This window comes from Cyprinus carpio, chromosome A17 (genome assembly GCF_018340385.1).
Source record: "Cyprinus carpio isolate SPL01 chromosome A17, ASM1834038v1, whole genome shotgun sequence".
In the NCBI taxonomy this organism is placed as follows: Eukaryota; Metazoa; Chordata; class Actinopteri; order Cypriniformes; family Cyprinidae; genus Cyprinus; species Cyprinus carpio.
The window spans coordinates 10298392-10315445 of NC_056588.1; the positions used below are offsets into that span (position 1 = coordinate 10298392).

The 17054-nt window shown below is 35.2% G+C and overlaps 1 protein-coding gene across 1 annotated transcript; it reads right to left on the reverse strand.

Moving 5' to 3' along the window:
* Positions 1–4629: 4629 nt before the first annotated feature.
* On the reverse strand, positions 4630–11425 carry LOC109108031 (tumor necrosis factor receptor superfamily member 6-like). The gene is made up of 10 exons (XM_042773983.1): positions 11343–11425; positions 10311–10340; positions 10173–10216; positions 9696–9804; positions 9276–9404; positions 8887–9001; positions 8366–8451; positions 8082–8194; positions 7940–7955; positions 4630–6766 (listed from the first exon to the last, which is right to left on the reverse strand). Exons 3-10 carry the CDS (start codon positions 10212–10214, stop codon positions 6474–6476), a joined length of 903 nt encoding a protein of 300 aa, XP_042629917.1. The 5' UTR covers positions 10215–10216; positions 10311–10340; positions 11343–11425; the 3' UTR covers positions 4630–6473.
* Positions 11426–17054: the final 5629 nt, after the last annotated feature.

Here is a 17054-nt window from a genome sequence, read left to right on the forward strand (position 1 = left end):
CATTGTTCATTTCTCCTTGCTGTCTTTCTTCCCTTCTATGTGATCGTTCTCTTCTGTTAACCTTTGTGGCTGTTTTTAGGTTGTGCTTTTTTTTTTCTTTTTTTTTTTACTTTTATTAACTTTTTTGTTATTTTTAATGGGTTTTCAATGGTAACGTCACAGAAAAATCTGAATTTGATTTTGGGGACCTCAAGTCAACTGCAATATAATTTTCTTTTTCCAGAGAAAAATGTTTTTTTTTTTTTTTTTTTTTTTTTTTTGATTTAATTCATGTTCTGCATGTTTTTTTCTTTTTTTTTTTTTTTTTTTTTAATTTCATTGTAATTTTTTATTATAATATTTAATTAAGGCTTTGGTTGGCCCTGTATATTTTGCATTAAATTATTTAACAGCATATTTTGGGTACAACATTTGACAGTCATTGTGTGATTCAATTTTAATTTTGTTATTATTGTTATTATTTTTGCCATTACTGGACTTTTTTTTTTTTTTTTTTTTTTATGAAATCCACTCATTCTAGATTAGGATGCTTTTTCATTTGTATACCAAACAGTGTATCAGTATGAAAGCTGTATGCTTTATGGATGATTAACATTCATGAAGATTGTAAATTTATGGTACTGACATTGTTCTTGCCACATAATCTTAGTAAGATACAAGTATGAGCATGTTTCAAGTGTTCAAGCCTGTGTAATTGCACTGCACAATTCTATGCTATACTCAAAGCTGTTATCCATTGCGTTAGACTTAACAAAATAACTTTTGTTGTCAAACCAGTAAGCAGCAAAACTGGCTGCCAGTAACAGCAATTTTATTTAGTACAGAAACAACACACAGACCTTAAAGTTTAAAAGCTGTATTAGTCTATATCATAGACTAATAGGTTGTACCAATACAACTTCTTAGAGATCATTTTATGTTCTCTTCCTCTGAAAGGTGACCTTTCACTCCTCTTGCTATGCAGTAAAATCAGTTGCTCTGAATGTTGTTTGCTAAAAGCAGCTTGGTTGAGAGAGTCATGTAGCTCTTAGAAACTAGCTGCTCATGTCCTGTTTGCCAGTAACACTGTTATAAAGAGTGAAAAGGGGCTTTTGACATGTTATTGTTCTTTTTCTCAATGGGTGTTTTCTTTTGATTACTACTGACATTTTTTAAACAAATTATCCTGTTGCTTGTTTGATGCTACTTTAATGGATACTTTGTGCTGTTACAGTATATGCAACTGTACAAACATGTAAACATTTCTCTTTGTTTTACACCTCTCAGATGTCATTGAAGCCACTCTGTGTTGATTTTTGTGGCTTTATTAAGAAAATATGAGAGATGTGATGTCTGTGTGATTCACTGGGTTTATGTGGATGCTGTTATGCATAGACTCAAGAAATGACATTTTAAAGAATAATAAAGTTGAAAAACAAACATGTTTTTTTTTCTTTATTAATGTTTTTTACTATTAATCTATGGTCTTATAACTTAGGAGTGTACCCATTGAAAAATTGCCACTTTAATGTTCTCTTCAATTATTGTCACCCATTTGAAATGTTTACATTTAATAATGAGGACAAGAAGGGCACAGGTTTATGATACTAAATGTCAGGAACAATCAAACCACTCACTACCCACTAAAAACTTAGATAAATGCTTTCAGAAGCAAATGAGTGGCTCACCTTACCCCCTATATGCATGGGCAAATCGCTGTTCTCCTGTTATCTCCTGTCTGGCCTCCTTAATAGAGCTTTGGCTTGAACCCTATAGAAAAACTCGTTTTACATATTAATATCAGTGTTTCACTTGGGTTTTGAATTTTCAGTACTTCAGTAATCACAAAAGTTAGTTTACAAGACGTTCTGGGCACATATTTTCACCATAAATTACTTTCGCTGAGGAGTACAGTACTTCTTAGGGTCATTGTTGCACAAACTATCATTATTTAGAACTTTATTACAGGTTCATAGGTCTCAAGCAACGTTAGTGTAGATATAAAATGATTTTGAAGTTGACAGCTAACTAGGCTACTAAGGGGAGTTTGACCAAAAGAGAACTGGGTTTGCTCGAGACGAACCTCAACAGATTGCGTCCTGAAAACCTCCTACTGAAATTGCATTAAACAGTTGACCTTAATGAGTTTAGTTGTATGATATTCGTTGTGGGTGGGATGAGAGGGGAAACATGGCAAATATTCGACCCAGGACTGCAGTTAACGGTAGTTTAGACTAGTGGTCGGCCGATATTTTACATTTTTCAAATATCGGCATCAGCCAATAAGTTTTTCTGCTTGGCCGATGTGTTCGAGGCGGTGTTATTTTGAAGGTGCGCCAGACTTTTATTTTGACAGCGCTGAGAGCGACAGCGCCTGAGCACACAGACAGAAGTCTGTCTAATAATCAGATAGAACAGTTAAACAAAGGAATTAATGTATACAAAAATAATTATAATGGTTGATTTTACATTATTAGTAATAAAAAAAGGCAAACATTATAACACTTTCTCTTTGGTCATCAGCATTAAGCAAATACACATTTATATCATTTAAACAAATCTTTGAATGGATAATGAACATTTAATTTCACAAACCTTGCAAACTTAGTGGAATCCAGCTGGGAGATCTTGTGAAGTGTGCATTTTTGAATTTGAATTGAATGCTTTAAACTTTAGATTCAGGATTTCAAATTATGCTTCAAATTATGCTGCGCTTATAATTATGCTGCGCTTTATGCATTTGCTCACTGTGTAAAATGAGTGTATCCTTGGCTTTTTTTGAAAAATGTGATTCCCTATTCACACAAACTTCCCAGAATACTAATGGCCCTGCTGGTTACAGTTTACTTCCTTTTAAATTATATTTTTATTAAATATTTATTTATTTGTGAAAAATACTTTGTCATCTAAAGTATAAGTATGTGTATTTTACACATTTATTTTTAATCAGTTGTCAAATGATTTCAAATTTCTTAAATATTAATAAAAAAATAAATAATAATTATATCGGCTTTATATCGGCTATATTTCAAATTTCTTTCCAAGGTATCGGCATCAGCATCGGCGTCAAAAAACCAATATCGGTTGACCACTAGTTTAGACCGCTGACTTGACAGCAAGCAAGAGGTCCCCTCTGCTAGCACCTCTCGTTGGCTGGCTGTGGTTTCCACCCTGTTGATCTGTTCAAGCCACAGACTGTATTGTTCAAGCGCGCGTTATTTTTTATGATTCCCATCTTTAATACTGTGGTTTGATTTGTATCTGTGCATTTGTGTTTACGTGTTTGAGGCCATATAGGGTGGTGAGTTACATGCTGGCTGTGGGGTCAGAGAGCTTGAGTTGCCTCTTTCTGCCTCTGCTGAATGTTTTTTCCCTGCTCGTCCCCTTTTCTCTCATCTATGGCTACTTTGATGGAGCTTACTTTTTAATGTGTTTGCTACAAAAGAAACCCTGCTCGTCTTTTTTTCTCTCGTCTATGGCTACTTTGATGGAGCTTACTTTTGTGCTTTGCCCAATATTTACATGTACACTGCTTCATTCAAAGCTCATTGTGTTTATAATGTACACTACCGTTCAGAAGTTTTGGGTTTGTAAGATTTTAATGTTTTTGAAAGAAGTCTCTTATGCTTACCAAGGCTGCATTTATTTGATCAAAATACAGTAAAAACACCAATATTATAATTAATATTGAAATATTTCAATTTAAATTCATTTATTTTAAATAATTTAAAAATGTAATTTATTCCTGTGATGGCAAAACTGAATTTTTAGCAGCTGTTACTCCAGTCTTCATTTTAGATAATTTAAAAATGTAATTTATTCCTGTGATGGCAAAACTGAATTTTTAGCAGAGGATTCTGAAAAAATATGAGAGACTACTGTGAGAAAAAGTTTTTAAGTCACATATAATCAGAGCGCGGGTAGATATAATATTAGAAATGATCCAGCTACAATGTTTTATAATTGTTGTTTATTTTTGAAAACAACCACATGTAAGCAACATTTCAAAATGAAGGTATGCTGGAAGTTTTTCAGTTTCAATGTTTTATAATAATGTACATGTTTATTATGTTTGATACAGCTACAAGTTGTTGTTGTTTTTTAAGAATTGAAGTTGTGATGGGAGTTAAGGTGTTTTGTAAGTGTTTCTAATATAAACTAGTCATGGGAAATTTATATAATTGTCCCATTTTTATGTTTAAAAAAAAAAAGTGAATTGTTTTCTGCATAGAGTGACATGTAAAGAGAACGTCCTCCATAATGATTTTTTAAAGGGTTGTATGATGTTGGGACAGTGTTTATATTGTCTATAGCATTAGAGCACATTTAAGTCTCCATTCCTTTAAGAAAATGCTGAATTTACCAAGAGTAAGGGTCTCTCCCCCTCATTGTGATATTTTTAAGTATTATTATACTCTTTTGTTTACAGTCTGTCATTTCTGGGATTAAATAATACATTTCCTGCTCTTTCTTGTTGTGTGACACACAACATTTGGATCAGAGGACATAGAAGAATTGGTTTGAATGTTGTACAATTAAAAAAAAATCAACAATAAATCCTCATTTAAAGAGAAGAAAAGTAAAGGAGGCTAGTCATAAGTAATCCTAAAAATAAAAGTATTCGCTCTAAAAATTACAGCATACAAATTATTTAAAATAAAAAACTAAGACATATTTTTTATTGTACCATTAATTCTTACAATATCCACATTAAGACATAAAAAAAATTTAAAAACTCACTCAATCATGATGGGCAGCAGTGATCTGGTTTGGTAATGCATTTCTCCAGCAGTGGCGATTAATGACATGCATTGTTATCATTATAGATATGTTGTATTCTGGTGCAGCTTCACGCAATCAACAAGGTGAATGGAAGAAGTCAAAAGTAATTTAAAACAAAACCAGCAACATTTGTGTAGTGGAGAAATCACACTATTCAGAGAATGGAATTGAAAAAAAATTACTATTTTGCCAACGCTTTTCAACACAAAGTCCTTCATGAAAGCTAAATATATATATATATATATATATTTAAATACTTGTGTTATTATAGGACAGACTGTTAATGAGATCTACTGTATGTAAAAACACCATTGAGATGTTCAGAAAGATAAAATAACATTTGTGAAATTGTAAATTGATATTGCACTATATGCTGGACTAATTAAGAGAATTTGATGGATGAGTCTTTGTGGCTTTAAATATGCCACATTTAAGGGCTTGGCCACATTTGTTACAAAATAATTTTATTTTGTACAGCAAATGTCCTCAGAAAACAGGGCTGCAATTACTTGAAATATCATCTTTTATCATTTCAAGTGAAGTGACCCAGCATTTACAGATGTCAATGTAAGTAATGATACAATGAGTCCTGAAAGATTACTTGTGATGAACAGTATAACGTATTAAGTAAATAAAGTAAGGGTGGAAGTATACTGAGAGAAAAAGAAATATGACACTTAAATAACACTGATTGATTGATTGATTGATTGATTGATTGATTGATTGATTTTGTTTATACAGTAGATCAGTCTAAAATTACATATTATTTTGTTATCATTCTGCCAGCTGTTAGTGAAGGAATCTATGATAGTCTTATCAGAAAGCTGAAAAAACTATATATTTGGGAAACTGCAAAATGATTTTGCACTAAATGCTGGACTTATTGGGAGAATTTTGAAGGAGTTTGGTCGAGTCTGGGCCGTTGTGACTCTGGATATGATAATTAAGAATTTGACCACATTTGTTAAAAAAATATATTTTGTTCAGAAGATATATTCAGCAAACAGGGCTGCAATTACTTAAAACATCATCTTTCATCATTTCAAGTGAAGTGACCCAGCATTAGTTAGCATTGTAGGGCTCGCAAAATTTCAAAATCCCTATAGCATATATAGAAATTAATTTAGCATATACATTTACTTAAGCATCTAAATATATTATAAGTTTGTCTTAATTGTTTAGATAATTAGAATTCAGATTCTTTCACATTTACAACTCTGTGTGTTTGCTGTGTAAAACATGGGTTGATGTTCGCATTGATCTGAACATAAATAGCAGATGGGCTTATTGAAAATGCATATTCAATGCCATAGATATGTAAACGTAGATGCCTCATTAGCGACTTTTTCTATGGGCCGCTTTACATAAGCTGCCTGCTATATTTGAAGGGTCTTGCAGTATTGATTCAGAGAGGAGGGGGGCCTTGGAGTAAAAAAAGGTTGAGAACCACTGTTTTAAGACTTCTATGGCCTTGAATTTGAATTTAACTACATTAAAGACTTTTTAAGGACCCGCAGGAATCTTGTATTTAAGGCGGTGATACATTTTGGTAACCTGACTGGAAACACAATAGCCCTGGGATGTCAGGCTAGAGATTTTGCGAGCCCTGAGTGTAAACAAAAAGTCATTAAAAATAACATTACATTTTCAAATAAAATCAGGGTGGAGGTAAACTGAGAGAAAAGGAAATTTGACACCTTTGCATCTTTAATTCACACCTCGTTCAGTCTGTCTTTCTCAACTATTTTCTTGATCTCATCTGCTGTTTTTCGTTGATTCATTTCACGCAGAGCATTGATGAGAGCTGGGTAGGCTCCACGTAAACCTTGTCTCTCGGACCAAGCCTGCAGAAGTGTGTATTTCTGTTCTTTTACATCATTTGTGTTGTTAAGCTCATGTTCCTCAATTTGAGTATTTCTCATGCCACTGCGCCTGGAAAGACGTTTCACTGTTTTCCAGTCCAGAACTTCAACAATATCTATTAGGTAAGGGTCCAGGTCTAAATCTACACAGAAAAAGAAGACAGCACTGATATAAGCTTCTTGTCCTGCTATTACTGTGATCTAATGTCTTTATATTCCAGACACTTTCCATTAGTAGGGTACAAAACAAGGCATGCATTCATTTTAATGGTTATTTTAAATAGTTTATTAATCAACAAATTACTGCGCAAAGAGGTGCTAATATTACATTATTGATAATTGAAATTGTTGAATGAACTGAACATTAATTCAACAAATACATGATGCAAGAAAATTACCATTATGAAGTTCTGAAGCCCCCCTGCAAATACCCACCCCTCCACCCCCGGAATGCGTTTTTAAACGGGAAACCAATCTAAAGCATGTGCTGCTTCCCAATGTGCCTACTTATACTACGCCCTTAAAGTATGTACTCTTTTGGTGAAGAAAAAGTACCCCTCGGATCTGATTTGTACCACCTCAGTTTAAATTAGACCCGCTCCTACCCCCTGAAACACCTCAACTTTAACCATTCGATGTGAAAGGTCTCCGGTGTATTTAGAACATTTACTGCTAAATTCAAACGTGCTTTCGAGCTTTTGTCTGGTACTGAGCTTTTTGCGCTTTTCATAGCCTATATCACAACAATGTTTACAACCACATAAAATGTATTTTAGGTTTCACACATTTAAATTAATTACTAGCAAAAAAAGACATTTGTTAAATACACACTGATGTTTGTGAGTTTGTTAAATACACTGGTGTCTATGGAAAGCAGCGATATCCTTTCAATTCAAATCTGACAATGCGTTTTATTCATATAGTACACGTTGTGTAGGTAACTATAAAGTTTACTCTATTCTTCTCTTAGTTCAACGGTGACTTTATGTTGATGATACACGGGGCAACTTTTTTTGAGCAGTGTGGCTTTGGCACTTTCCCATTGAGAATGGGTCACAAATTTCTATTTGGATACTTTAGATCGGTCATGGGCCATGTGTACCACCTGGTTGCCTGTTGATGGCAACATTGCTCAAAAAGTTGCCCCATGTATCATGAGCCTTACTTTTATGGATTTCGGGAGAAATTGATGAATTTACGTGATGCTAATCCAAAGACCTGGTGTTGGGACTGCTGATATTTGATTAAAAAAAATATAGATATATATATAAATAAATATATAAAAATATATAAATAGTTCTCAGAAGCAAACATACCTTCCACAGGTTCTGGCTACATGGGGGGGGGGGGAAAACAAGCCAATCCATCAGTCTCAAAAGTTTTAAAATGCAATTTAAAAAATTCCACTGTAACACCACAAGGGTGCAATGAAAGTTTAGAACAAGAGAATTGACTCACTGGTTCGATCGGTTTGCCATTAAAACAAAACTTGCGTTTTCTCCTTAGCCAAAAGACCACCACACCAAAAACAGCCACAAGTATGAGTAACACCAAAACAGCTACAATGGCACCTGAAATAAGCAATCATATTAGTCCATTATCTGTAATATTCTTAGCGTTTATACTGCATAAGCTTTAGAGGACTCTTTTTCAGTTATTGTTTATACTGTGTGTACACAGAAGTGCTCTTGTGACAAGGGCATTTTAACATGTACTGAAATCAGTGATAAAGCAGCCCTTGCCTTGCTGCTGTACGGGCTCTTTGGCATCATGGCACACAGTGTTGGTGGTCTCTGTACATTTTTCTTTCACTCCATGTTCCTCGCACCTGTTGTGTAAACAATAGATAAACAGAGAGAAGTCTGAATAATAAACTATAAAAATGCTTAAAATGTCAGATCTTCGAGGAACTGTTAGCAAACCCCTTAGAAGAAACACTCCATGGCCAACTGTACCAGGGTTACAGTTATTTAATATTGCTATGTATTATGTAAAGCACAAGCATTGCTGTTATTTTTCTATTTTGTCTTTTTGAGAGAGAGAGAGAGAGAGAGAGAGAGAGAGAGAAACTAAAGATAGCTTATGTCAAGAACATTTTTCCCCAAACTAAGTCTTAATATTAATATTTAATATTTTGCATAGATTTTACTTGGTTTGAATGGAAGCAACATAAGAAATCTGCATGCACAGAGCTTTTTACAGTAGTCTCCATTCTAACTTTATAAACACAGAGAGAGAAAAGGGCATTTGGCTGACTACATACGTGTCACAGGGATAACAGGCCTTGCACAGGTCACCCTTGTCACAGTAATAATTTTTCTTGCACCCGCAGACAGTGTTGGAAGATGGCGAACAGCTCCGCATTTTTTCCATGTTTGCTATTGCAAGGACAGAAAGCAGAAATAAGACTTTTTAAAATTAGTTTTGCCCATGCTTCCATTTGGGCTTCAAGAAGCACAGTACTAGCCTTTGAAAACAGTCTCTAGCATTAGTTACGTTTTGACTAATATTTTCTAAATAACAGTTGACTGTCTACTGCCCATTTGTTAAATGTCATGTTTATTAGATAGTATAAAAAAAAATAAAAAATGATTTGCAGAAAAATCTCAATTTAGTGAACAAAGCTTACAATGTTCAGATATTAAGACCTACCATTGGAATTGCAGATTTTACAAGGCCAGCATTTGTGCTCATTGTTCGAGTGATCTATATAGGTGTCAGGCTCACACAGCTCACAGACTCTGACATTTGTTTCTGTGCAGTCACTCAAGACCCTATAACCTGTAACACACACAAACACACACTGGTATATAACCTAGAGAACATCCTTTGGTTCCGATCTTATCTAAGTGATCCAGAAATAACTCGGATTGCAATTACTCTAAGTTTATCTGATCACAAAACAATATCCTATTTCATATTTTTTCACATTTATTTGTTAGGTAGCCATGTAATAAGCCCTGCTGAATCTAAATCTATTCAAACCCTATGCCTAGACTTTTGATGTGAAATAAGAAACGAAGTCCACCTCGCTAACAATATATACTGTGTATAGGCTATATTAGATCCTACCTGTGGCACAAAGGCAGCAATCTCTTCCCTCATGCTTGTAAGTCCCGTACTCACAGACGCTGCGACTCGTGCGCAGGCGCCTGCCTTCTGTCAGTCCTACAGTGAGCATCTGAAACACGGAAAACTGCACTTTACAGATCAGTTGTGAAATTAAAGTTATGCTTTCTTGTTGAAATTCTTTTCAGGCATGCTTTGTCAACCGCAGATGGGTAAATCGACCATAAACCGCTTCAGAATGCTAAGCGACAAAACGAAAAGCGAAACTGAAACTATAACATAATAATTTTTCAGAACGTTTATACTATTTTTCTCGAAATTGTATTCAATTCTTTTTAAAATAGAAATCAACAAATATAGTAAAAACCGATTGCATACACATGTATGGTTCTCGTTGTAGATTTAGATATTAGAGTAAAGTTATACAGTATTATATTCGGTAGGCTATAAAATCTAATAAGGTTTAAAGGCTTTACTTACCGCACAGCACAGAAACACGACGACATGTCGTCGTACATACATGTCTGAAGAGCAATAGGCACAAAGAAAGAGTTTAGTCGTGTTAAATCCCAAAAACAACCTTGTTACACTATCAACAACATTTACTAGGTCACCAACCCGGGAGAGAGGAAAAGGAAATGGAAGAAGCAGGGGCGCCCCCAAGGGGTGGCCAGGGGTGTGGCCTGTGGCCACCCCTAGGATGATTTGCAGTGGCTACTATTAATTTAAATCTATTTTAAATCTATTAATTTTAGATCTATATAATTTATATATCATTTAATATAGTTACTATCACACGAAGACTGTCGTTTTTCTCCAGAAGTCTGCATAATTGCAAATGTGACATTGATTTTATACAACAGTTCAATAAACAAGAAGTTAATATCAAGAGTTTTACGTTTTAGACAACATATTCACTTTTTGCGCTCTATTTCTAAAAACAAAAATCGTTCCAAACACAGCCACTGTTTTGCGTCTCTGAGCAACATGATAGTGTTTCGTTCCTGAATGAATCAACCGTTTAAATGATTCGGTTCAATCGCAATGACTCACTTATTAACAGTGACTCGCTGCCACCTACTGGCTGTTTTAATTTCACATTTAATGTACCATTTCATTTTTTTAAACAATTTCAAAAATCAGTTTTCAATGTTTTATGTTTAAAATATCAAAACATTATTTATTAATCTGTAACTCTAGGTTAAAGTATTCCATGTCCCTCAGAGCTCCATTAAACAGTGTGTAAAAACATCTAAATGGCACCTTCAGATGCAGTTTCTGTTTTCTCTGCATTGCAAAGATCAATTTTGTTGATACTGATTGCATTTGCTTGGTAACAGCCCAAATGCAAGTGTCTGACTTAAAAGATGGTGCACACTTTTAGAAAAAAATGGCGTAAAGGTTAAAAAAATAAAAAAGCTGTCAGCACACTTAGAAATAAGATATCAGCACAATAACACACACAGCAAAATATTGTCTAATTTTCGTTATCGATAAAATCCCAGAAATCACAGAGATATAAATTTTTTTTTGTCAATATTGCAAACCCTTTATTTATTTATTTATTTTTTGATGTGCCACCCCAAGATTTACTGTGGCCTCATCTGGCCACCCCTATTAAAATTTTCTGGGGGCGCCACTGGGAAGAAGGCTGTGTTATTCGCGAGCTTATTGTTCTTTTGAACCGAATCTTATCAATCGGTCTAAACAAAGTCGCTCAATCATGGTCCAAGCTATTCTCGAGATAATAAAAAATCACATACTTATTGAACTGAGTATATAATAGTTGGTTTTAATGAATAGCATTAATTGTATAGACCTCAAGGAGCGCGTGATTTCCTAAATACGGTATGACGTTAACAAATCAAACGAACCGGTTCACTGAAACGAACTGTTCAAAAGAACCGATTCGAGGTAAGAGATCGGACTTTCCATCAACGCTACTTACAGTGCTGTGTTAGGCTAGTCTAGGGAATCCCCATTATTGAGCTTTATTCAGATTTCAGGTCGGTCTTACTACAAACATTTGTAGACCAAAAATGATCTTTAAAAACTATTAATTTCAAGCATTAGCATCTGGCATTTTTATCAAACAACACTTAATTAAGATGTACCTTTATGAGGCTTTGTACAGCTGTTGCACTGGAAATGGTCATGTGATTTACAACAGTTGTTCAATAGAATGCCAGCTACAGTTTATTTCTATTTCTCATTCTCTTCTGTTACACTGTGTGAACCCAGGACATACCAGGGCAATGCACGCCATTTCATAAGTTTCTTGAAACTTCTCATTCTCCAAACACAGGATCGGTGTGTTCACTTCTCACTGCTGTGTGTGTGCACTTGCATGGGTAAAATGCAAAGCACCAATTCCGAATGCAAATCTCACGACTTTCACTTTCACTTCCACTTCAAACTGACAATGCTCCTTTCCATAACTCGGTCAGTGTTCAATAAACTAGCCTACTATATGCAATGACTGATTTATAGATTTAATTTGATTTAAATTTCAAATACACCAACCTTTGCAGGTTAAACAACAGCAGTTTCAGTGAATAGGCTATTATCTTGTCTTCAAAACTATAATTTTACCAAAGTATAATGTGAGGTACCGTGGTTTTCCGTAAAACAATGCCTTTAAACCAGTATGGCAGACAAAAATTAGGGTAGGCCTACCTGGTAGCTACTACCCAACCTTTTTCAGCATGACCTTTTGGCGGTTATTCTATTCAGAAACTGCACGTGTTTGAGCGTGTGCTCTCTGTTTGGGTGTTACCATAATGTTGCATCATCTTTTTTTCTGAAAACCACACAGGAAGGTGACACGTGTGGGGTGCATGTGGGGAGGTGGGGTTAGGTGAGATAGCCATTTCAGATCAACCCCTTCATACCTGAACAACGAAAAGGAGTTCTTAGTAACCAGGAACTCTGACTTTGAGATAATGTGTGCTTGTGTTCTTATGTAACACTGCGGCCACACACATTCTTTCAAAGACTGACTCTCAGCTGTGTAACCCAGTTTCTGTGATTTTCTTATTGGTTGAGCCCCTGCTGTGAATTACTGGATTTTTTATACTTCTGCTTTGTTACTGGCAGATGGCACCAGAGGACAATATACATATACACTTCTCAGTGACAATATCAATGAGACTCACACAGTATGAATATGAAAATTAGTACATTTAATGTATGGTGATATCATTCTATGGTTCCATTAAGAATTTTTAACATATATGGAACTTTTCCATTGTACAAAAAATGTCTTCATAATGAAAAAAAAAAAAAAGTTATTTAGATTACTAAAATGTTCATTACAATAAGAAAAAATTATTCTTTCAAGAACTGTTGACTTAAAGGTTCTTTGGAAAACCCAAATGGTTCTTATATGGCATCACTGTAAAAAAATTAAATAAAATAAAACCCTCTTAGGAACCTTTATTTGTAAGAGTGCCAAAGAGAATTATTTTGATTTGAACAAACATTAAAGCACTAATATCACATCAAAACAACACAGAGCCCTGCTGAGTTTAGATTCAATCCTAATTAAACACACCTGATCCAACTAATCAAGTCCCTCAGGCTTCTTTGAGAACTACATGGAATGTGTGTTGGAACAAAACTCTGCATGGCTCTGGCCCTCCAGGAATTGAGTTTGACACCCCTGTCTTACACATTACCCATCTAGCGCTGCTGTAGGCCATAAAACTGACACATTCATTGATTTCTCACCCCTTTATTCATATGTAACAATACAGTGCAGGAAACCACAAAAGTCTCAACTTAGTCGGCTTTCTTTCACCTTTCTACTGTCATTGTCAGCTATAGAAGTGGAGAACTGTCAGATGAAGCTTTTTGCTACGTGACAAGCATTGCTAGTTAGAGAAAACTGGAGGGGGTAAAAAGACATGCTGGGGTCTAGTATTTGCATTAGAAATCCTAATTTGCAGTATTATCGGTCCTGCAGTTTGTTAGTTAATGACAACCTATTTCCTATGCAGCCATAATAACTCAATAAATTCCTGTTTTATTTTTTTTGCTTATTGTGTCTTCATGATCAGTTCTCTTTAGCTATAGGCTCCTATAGAGGATTTTGTGGCCTTAAATACGTATAAGCTGGGAATAACTGCACATTCACACGTTATCGTTATCCCTGTGTGTTTGTCGTTGGGTATTAGTGTGTGTGTTAATATCATGACGTGTTAATGTGTCACATCAACAAAGTCTGAGAAGTTTTCTGAGGTTTTCATAATCTGGGGTCGACTCGAAGCCATTTCAAAACTCTTTATGATCGCCTTTGTGCACATATGAGATGTGTGACAGTAAGCTGAGTTCATGCAGAGGACACACTCCTCTGCACTGATATGAGAAGTGTTGGTGTCTGTTATCTGAGCCCCATATTAATTTGGCTGTGACGGATGTTAGCCTGGTCTAGCGTAGCCGATCGTCTTTGGGGAAAAAACGCCATAATCCTGTAATCCTTTCCTCTTGGGATTCTGTCTAATCAAGCACTCTTTAAAATGAAAGAGCACACACACTCTGAATACTAACACCCATACATTTACAAACTCTTGTCAATCGGTATCTGCCACAGCTCTTCTGTAAGTACAGTGCTCAGTTTTTCCCTCAGAGACTTTGAGACATCAGTTCAGTGTCTCCATTTATACAGGTAACCTACTTGATTTAATCATAGAAACTTGAAGAGGCTGTTTATTTATTGACACTGGAGCAAGTGTGCTGTCCACAAACAGACAACCATAATGTTTGAGCACGACAGACCTTAACAGGATTATTTCTGGTTCAACATGTTAAGCTCGACAGCACTTGTGGCGTAATGTTGATTACCACTAAGAATAATTTCCACTTGTCCATCCTTTTCTTTATTAAAAAGGCAAAAATTTGGGTTACTGACAGTGAGGTACTGACAGTGAATGAGGCCAGAAAGTAAATGTTAAAATAGGAAATGTTCCAATAGTATAGGCATAAATCATAACATCAGTGTTTACTTCCAGAACATACATTCAAAAGATTATGGAAAGATTATGGAAAAAGAAAAAAAATTACACCAAAGAGAAATATGTTGTTTTCACCAGAAGATCAAGTTATTACATCCCAAAAACAACAACAACAAAAAAAAACTTAATTGGATAAATCATTCATAAGATCAAGGTGCTTTTACAAAACATACATACTTTAGTGCGAAAAATGGCTTTTCATGAACCTTTTCTGTGTATTTAGTTGCCATGATACCCAAAATTTTCCATAAAAATGGTGTGAATTTTAGAGTTCTAATAGAATTGTAGAAAATAATCATCTTATTTCTGCTGAATATTGGCCCCATTTACTTACATTGAAAGTGCTTCACTGTAACCTCAATATTTGTTTGATGGTAAACATTGCACCACAAATGTGGTTTACTGGGCTAAATTTATTAAATACAGAATACCCTCCTTTTAGGTCAACAGAGGTAATAAGGTTAATTCTGAAACTAGCCTACACTTTCAGATTTTATCTTAGACCATAGTTATATTTGTTAAAAATGAAGAACAAAAAAAAAAAAAAGACAAAGAAAAAAATAGTGCAGCCCCTGTACTTCTCTCAGGGCTGTTTAGCTCTTTTAAAGAAAAGCAGAACCTGTCACCCAGGCCAGTTAATCCCCACTTCCTGTTTCATTCTGGGCCTAATCCAAACTGCACAGCTGTGCTCTAACAGCAAGTTTTTGCCAGATTAGTTTCATACTGTCCAACAGTGTTGATGAAGGGTTGCCAGGTTGAGCAAATACTTTCCAAACTGAGAAAGAAAACAAGAAAAAGGTGAACATGCTAATGCTGCAATTAACTGAAATACTGAATAACTTAACTGAGTCAAAGCTAAGGGATTTCCATGCTCTAATCAAATCACACTGCTGTATAAAGCTGCTCTTAAAATCCCCCAAAATGTGCATAAGAGGGCATAGCGGTTGCCAGATTGTCATGCCATTGCATCAGCAACAAATTCTAAGATGTCAACTGGAGGCGCAACCGTTCTTGGTGACTGAACCCCTCTCTGATGGAAGAAGCAGTGCTTGCCGACAGATGAGGGCAAGCACCTCATTGGTCATTCAGGGCTGGTTTCTATGACTCCCCGGTGGGCAACCAATTACAGTGTAGCAGAACAGTTCTCGTCTCCATCATTAGCTGGTGTGACTGAGTCTAGTTTGATGTTTTTATCAACATCAGAGGATATGAGAGCATGGTGTAAATGGACAATAGGGCATAAAATTGACCAAAAGCAATAGGGAAGACAGAAATGAAGAGAAAGACGGATTATATATCTATGTCCTCTCCTCTTTGTTATGAGATTAATAATTTCCTCCATGTCTATGTGCTCTAATCTAATGACTGCAGAAAGCTATAGTTATGCAGAGACAGCATTACGACTGGACAGACTAGTCAGATTACCCATTCCCACAGTAACTATCAAGATTTTTTTTTTATCATCGTAATTATGAGACAATTTTCACTACTTATGAAGCACTAAACCCTAAATAGCTGCCTGAACCAACATCTGCTTCAGACTACTGAAGTGCTGTGCCGAAACCCATCATTTATGGCAATATGACAAAAATATCCTCATCAACCTGGAAATCCGATAGAAGTCCCCAATTTCAAATATGTATTATAGTCTGCATTATAGTAATAATATATTGAAATGCTTTCTACATTCCCAAAAGAGAAAGTTTAACACCACAGACAGACAGTAAGACAAGGGAGAGGGAGCTTCAAGCAAGCACCTTATTTGAAAATGAAGTTTCAACTTATAGGGATAGTTCACCCAAAAATGAAAATTACCCCATAATTTACTTACACTCAATCCATCCTAGTCGTGTATGACTTTCTTCTTTCAGACGACTCCAATCTGAGTTATATTAAAAAATAAATAAATGTCCTGGCTCTTCCAAGATTTATAATGGCAGTGAAGGGCTGTTATTTTTCAATAGCCCAAAAAAACATCAGAAAGTTCATCCATCCATCCATTATAAAAAAAAAAGGTGTCCCACACAGCTCCGGGGGGTTAATAAAGGCTTTCTGGAACGAATCGATGCATTTGTGTAAGAAAAATATCCATATTTAAAACTTAATAAACCATAATCTCTAGCTTCCGCTAATGGTCGTTCATTCAATTTTTCTATTGTGAAGGTGCATACAACAGTTAGCGAAGCTAGAGATTATGGTTTATAACATTTTAAATATGGATTTTTCATACAAAAACGCATTGATTCACTACAGGAGGCCTTTATTTACCCCCTGGAACCGTGTAGAGAAAGATATAACGCATTGAATGTTATAATTTTAAGTTTATGGTTATTTTCTGTTTATGATAAGT

Bases quoted from the DNA above. Each gene is read 5' to 3' on its own strand.
- LOC109108031 (XM_042773983.1), bottom strand. From the start codon at position 10,214: ATGTATGTACGACGACATGTCGTCGTGTTTCTGTGCTGTGCG. The intron at 9,405-9,695 runs GTAGGATCTAAT...TGTGTGTTACAG, and splicing joins TTGCTGCCTTTGTGCCACAG to GTTATAGGGTCTTGAGTGAC. The intron at 8,452-8,886 runs GTATGTAGTCAG...TTTACACAACAG, and splicing joins GCCTGTTATCCCTGTGACAC to GTGCGAGGAACATGGAGTGA.